This window comes from Betta splendens, chromosome 4 (assembly GCF_900634795.4).
Source record: "Betta splendens chromosome 4, fBetSpl5.4, whole genome shotgun sequence".
Lineage (NCBI taxonomy): Eukaryota > Metazoa > Chordata > Actinopteri > Anabantiformes > Osphronemidae > Betta > Betta splendens.
In genome coordinates this window covers 32,145,391-32,151,386 of record NC_040884.2, presented here as the reverse complement: position 1 = coordinate 32,151,386, position 5,996 = coordinate 32,145,391, and the positions used below count along the sequence as shown (strand labels likewise).

The 5,996-nt window shown below is 44.0% G+C and overlaps 1 protein-coding gene across 1 annotated transcript; it reads left to right on the top strand.

Annotated features, from left to right (window-relative positions):
* The first annotated feature begins 578 nt into the window (after positions 1-578).
* On the top strand, positions 579-4,444 carry LOC129604063 (uncharacterized). Its single transcript, XM_055508573.1, has 7 exons — positions 579-788; positions 886-962; positions 1,058-1,238; positions 1,342-1,590; positions 1,693-1,869; positions 1,958-2,101; positions 2,337-4,444. Exons 1-5 carry the CDS (start codon positions 770-772, stop codon positions 1,812-1,814), a joined length of 648 nt encoding a protein of 215 aa, XP_055364548.1. The 5' UTR covers positions 579-769; the 3' UTR covers positions 1,815-1,869; positions 1,958-2,101; positions 2,337-4,444.
* Positions 4,445-5,996: the final 1,552 nt, after the last annotated feature.

Genomic DNA, 5,996 nt, shown 5'->3' with positions numbered 1-5,996 from the left:
CCATTAAAAGACCCTCTAAGCGACCACGTTTGGAACTGGAGGAGGAGGATGATTCTTTGGAGGGATCCATGGAAACTGAGCCCTCTGTTGAGCATGATAAAACCTATCAACCGGGAGACAGTGCAACATCTGTATCTGCCACTGGCACTTCGTAAGTTCATTTGAACACTGTATTACAACATTTCTTTTTATGTTTTTAGGGGAACTCTGTGTAATATGTGTTTTTCTTTTTCAGCACTCTACACACTGCGCCAATCCAGAAACAGGCAACATTCATAGTTTGAGTCCTGCTTGATGGAACTGAAACAACAGACTTGTCCAGTCTGCAAACAGAGGTGTGTGGTTAACACAAGGAGGTTAGGGACCTTCCTTTCAGTGGAACAGCTGTGCACACACTGTCAGTTTCACAAAAGATGGAATAGCCAGCCTTTAGTTGGGAATACCCCAGCAGGCAACATCCATCTTTCAGCTGCAATCTACCTTGGTGGACCTTCGTATTTTACATTTGAAAAGGTCAGCAAATCTGATTTGATGTTTATATTTTGGTTATAATATTACTATATACCGCAATTGTTTTATATTTTCTCTTTTTCTTGTCATACCTACAGATTTGTAGGGCAATGAACCTGCATATTTTCAAGTTTGAGACATTTCGGCGGCATTCCAGAAACTTGATAGAATTGATTGTCAATGTTTGGAAAACCTGGCAGCATTCTATACTGCACAACCTAAGTCAAAAGAATCAAGTCATTCTTGGAGGTGATACAGTATGCAGGCTGACTTACCAGGTACAAGATTTTCACTGCACTTAGTCAACATAATTATAGCGGTATACCGTATAGTAATTATTATTTTCATTGTGACTTGTTATTTTTTGTATACCAGGACACTCAGCCAAATATGGTAGCTACAGCATGATGGATCTTCAGACAAATAGAGTGGTGGATTTGCTGTTGGTTCAGGTAAGTTGCTACTCAGTGTTAAAGCTTCAAACTGGTTCGTTATGCTGTATATAATTATGGGGTCATGATAACATTGGTGGGCCAATTTGGTTTAGAGTAATGAAGTTGGTGGAAGCCACAATATGGAGAAGGAAGGACTGAAGCGGAGCCTGGCTAAAATTGCACAGTATGGAGTCACACTGGGTTCCATAGTGACAGACCGCCATCCACAAATTCAAAGATATCCTAGAGAGCAACAGATAACACAGTTCTTTGATGTGTGGCACATTGAGAAGGGTAAGTGTGTAAATCCACATGTGATTTTGATTCTCAGTGTTATGAATACTTTTGATGCTTTACTGCCAAGTTAAACCACTTACTGTAATATCCTGCTTCATAGGAATTACTAAGAAGTTGGAGCAAGCCTCAAAAACCAGAGACTGCCAAAAACTCCAGAAGTGGATCAGAGCTATAAAAAATCACATTTATTGGACTGCTGCCTCATCATCAACTGGACCCGAGAGAGTAGCCAAATGGAAGTCTCTCATAAATCATGTCCAGGATGTCCACTCACATGACAATCCACTTTACCCACAATGCGTTCATCCTATTCGGCAAACTACGGACAGACAAAAATGGATATCAGCAGGTAATTAAATGACAAAAGTATTTTCCAACTTCCAAATAATTATTAAGGATATATAACGTTTTACTGTCTTTTGCAAATGTCTAACTTTCTATGTTGTTCTAGCTTCTCCAGCCCTTCATAAGTTGGAGAAAATCATGACAAATACAAGACAAATACTGAAAGACGTACAGAAGATGAGCTCTCATCACCAGACGTTGGTGGTCATTGGAGGCATTCCAGTGTGATAATTCGCTTTGCCCCAAAGAGTGTTGTATTTTTCTATCGTGTAATGCTATGCAGGTATTTGTCAATCTAAAATTTTACATTATAACGTTGCTTACCAAATTGTTGAGTAACCCCAATGTAATATTGCACTTTTTTTTTACAGACTGTAACTTGCTGCATTACAATGAGAATGCTGACCGACCACAGGCTACCTCTGCTGCTGGAGACCTGCTTTACAAGATATCATTTCCAAAGGCCAAGAGGGGCATGTGTGTGGCCAAACCACTTAAAACTGCACAGACATTTCGTAAGTTCAATCCTATGTCTAATACATTTGAATATATTATATTTATTATATAATACTTATATACTAACAACACAAATAACTTTTTTTGCTCTCTAATACATACACTACACACTTAACATTGCCTGACACAATAATACTGTAAGGCTCCGATAGAATAACATGCTTGAAGAAAAGCTGAATTAATAAAATATCAGCTATTTTACTGATTTGGCTGTCTTCATGTGTTATGGTGCAGATTATGTGGAAAACCTCATGGACACCATCTTTGATAAAGTCTTGCTGGACCCAGGACCTTTTTTGGAGGACCTTTTGAACATCCCTGTCCCACCACCCCTGTGTGCAGACTTTGAGCGGCCTGACAGGGAGGAGGTCATTAGTGCTATGGTTTCTAGATTTAACAGACCAACAGTATAAAAGGTTAGTTGACATCTTGTTTGCTCTGAATTAATTCCATAATGATTTTTTCAATAATCTATATTTTATGTAGTTTGTTTTGCTTTTCTTGTTGCAAGACAAGTATATATTGTTTACATTGTAGGAGGGTGTGGCCTACATAGAACATACTGTACATCTTGATCAATCTATAATTCTGTTTTCAGTATCTTCTACAGTGGTGTCAAGAAGAGCAGCTGCAGCCTCCATGTGGTACCTCCCATCATTGTTCTATGTTCAACTAACCTTGTCTCTTTCTCTCCAGTTGTTGTGCCCCTCTCTCTCTCTCTCTCTCTCCATTCTGTCCTCACCTACAGGTATCATTGGACTCAGAGCTTTGTGTCTGTGATAGGCAGCTGCGGATCCAACAATTCTGCCTGTATCCAGTCCCTGGTCCAACCATCCTCCCTGTGCTCTGTTGTTGCTTGTTGTTGCTTGTTGCTGTTGCTGTGCTTTTCTCTCTCTCTATCCTCTCACCCCAACCGGTCAAGGCAGATGGCCGCCCACATTCAGCCTGGTTCTGCTGGAGGTTTCTTCCTCGTTAGAGAGGGAGTTTTTGCCTCTCCACTGTTGCTGTCAAATTAAATGCTTGCTGAATGTGGGATTTGTTGGTTTTAGTTGTGTGAGGTCTTTACAAAGTAAGGTTTAAGTGCCTTGAGGTAACTTTGTTCTGATTTGGCGCTATATAAACAAAATTGAATTGAATTGAATGTGGAAAGGCTTCTGTAGCCACTTATGACACAAAATGCCTTCCAAGTACAGCAACAAAGATCTTCTCATCTCTTCAGTGTCCATGACTCTACCTGCCGCTCCAGTTTTCAATATAACCTTGAATCTCTCCCATTAATCACGTAGTCAGGTTACCCTGAGTGTAATTGGTGCATTGATTGACAATAAAGTTTGCTTTTATAACTTTTAAGTTATTACTCTTTTTCTATAAGTAGAAAGAAGACAAATGTTCAATTATTTTTACCTTTATTCAGTTAATAAATGAAACACACATTCAGTTACTCAACAGGTGGTCTAAATCCTACATAGGTGCCTTGTCCCTCGGGAAACTCTGCCCTGATCCGCAAGACCACGCATGACGGAATGACTACTCGGACTCTTCTCCCTAGAAATCCTCAGCACCAGCTCACAAAACTTCTATAAGCTAGAAACCTGTAACGACTTGAGACGACTTAAAATAGATTCAGTGACCGTGACTTTTGATTCCCGCGGCGGATTACGGCTATGCGCTTCCTCAAAGGGGTGTGGCGATCAGTTTAGCTTCCGACACACTCCGAAAATAGAGTGTTGTGGAGGAGAGCTTAAAACACACATTTTCAGACGGGCCGGGTGGTCGATCTACAGTGTTTTTTGGCATGAAAAGTTACAGACACCTTACTGAGACATCAAGGTCCAATTCTTTTGCATTGTGGAGCATGAAAAAAGCGTGTGCATGGACCATTAACGTGACTTATGTCATGCATCTTTCCTGCCATTGTTTTTTAACAGCGCAACAGTCGCTTAGTAGCGGTAGGAGCGGACTGGAGCGCTTGCTGCTCGCTACAGCTCCTGTGTGGCTCGGCTGTCACGTGACAAGTGACCCGAACGATCCATAAGAACGAGTCCCAAAAGAACTGTAGTACTGTAGTAGTAGGGTCTGGTGACGGGAGGCTGTGAGTGTTGGGGGGTGAAGGAGGCAACAGACATATTGTCTGGCCAGGAGGTAAGAGACGGTTCCTTTCAAACCAGTTGTAGAAGCTGCTAAGTGGGATGCTTTGCAGTTTTAATTGCATTAGTCATACACACTCGTCCAGGAATCTGGGGGCTCCTTCCGGGGGGGCCAGTAGACGGAGCCTTCACATTGATGGCTCTGTCTGCTGGACCCCTCGGAGAATTGACAATCTCCCAAAGTTCCTCATACTTAGCCACGTACACATACATTTAGGGCCGGGGGTGGGCTCTTTCACTGGGGCCTGGGGCTGAGGCCAGTTGTGGCTTCGTCCACTGGCCCAGTTTTAACTGCAAAAAGACATTTAGAGTGGAGGGGGCACTGTCCGGGGGACACACCATCACCCAGCGGGCGTGCTCCTGGAGGTGTCACCCACCTTCAGTTGCTCTTTAGTTCTACACACTCAGGTCCAAGCTCGGTTGCAGGGTTCTGGGGTACCTTTTCCGCTGCCCTCTGTCTCCCCCGGGTTGGGGGAGTTGGGCGGGGCTCGGGAGGAGCTGCAGTCCCTGCCTGGGGCCACATGGACGGCAGGCCGGAGACCTACCCTGCCCACGAATGTAATCAAGCGAATGGTGTGGGTGCGAGAATGTATCTGAGAGTGCATTGGTTCACGTATGATTGACTAGTTTGTTGTGAGAGAGTTTATGGTGTGTTGTACATGTGGGTGTGTGTGTGCGTCTGTGTTTGTGTGAGTTTGTATGCGTGTGGTGCAGTTGGAGTGTGGGGGGTCCGGTTTTCCGCCCGGGGTACGATGATCGTCTGCCTGGGTGGTCAATTTTCTGCTGACCCCCAACGATTGCTGGCCCTGTGCTGCAGGCCGCTGTAGCGCCAGGGGATGAGGTCGGGCCGATGGGGTCGGCCCCGCTCCGCTCGTGTAGGGGTGTTGGACTGGGCCCTCCCGCCGGGGGGAGTGTTTGCCCCTGGTTCTCATGGGGCGGACAGCATTGACCCCCTGTGGCCCACTCTGACCTCGGGTGCTGTCTCTGCGGCTGCTGCAGCTCTGCCTGGGGGGCTCTGTGTGGGCGGCTTGGGTCGCAACACCTGCCCTCCTGGAACTGAAGGTGTGTGGGCTCCCTAGCTGCTAGGATTCTTTCCATTGCTTGTTGGATGGGCGTAGTGGCCGAGCCCCTCACATCACCCTGGCTTCCACAAGTGGCATTGTTCATGCACCAACGTCTGCCTCACCCTTTGGGTGAATAATATTAAGCTACAGCCTTACTAACCTTGTAGTGGGATACTCTCCAAATCCAACTGTAAGTATTACTGAGACTTATCACTACCAATATTAATAATGTGTGAATATGGAAATTGTGGTGTTGTATGTCATGACTATTATTAGGTAGTATGGGATATGTATAACAATGCAAATTTGTATGTATATGTTTGTATGAGTATGTGCACATACCTTAACACTATTATTGGTATTAGTATTAATCTCCAAGGTAAACCACAGTACAACAGTTGTTTAGTTATGAATGTGTTAGCCTAAGGTACATCCCTGCTTATTTATTTTGTTACGATTGTTTACTTAACAGATTTGCTTGGTTTCAGCAGCTGGTTGCACCCCTTACCCCCCAAATCAAGAAGAGTATATATGTTTTATATATACTATATACTATTTTATATATACTCCTCTTGTTAAAGCAAAGCTGTCCATCACCTCCACCTTTCTCTCTCCTACTTTCAAAACACATTACTCCTTCCTCCCCACTCTCCCAAGACCAGTCTAAAACCCTTTCTTCTTCA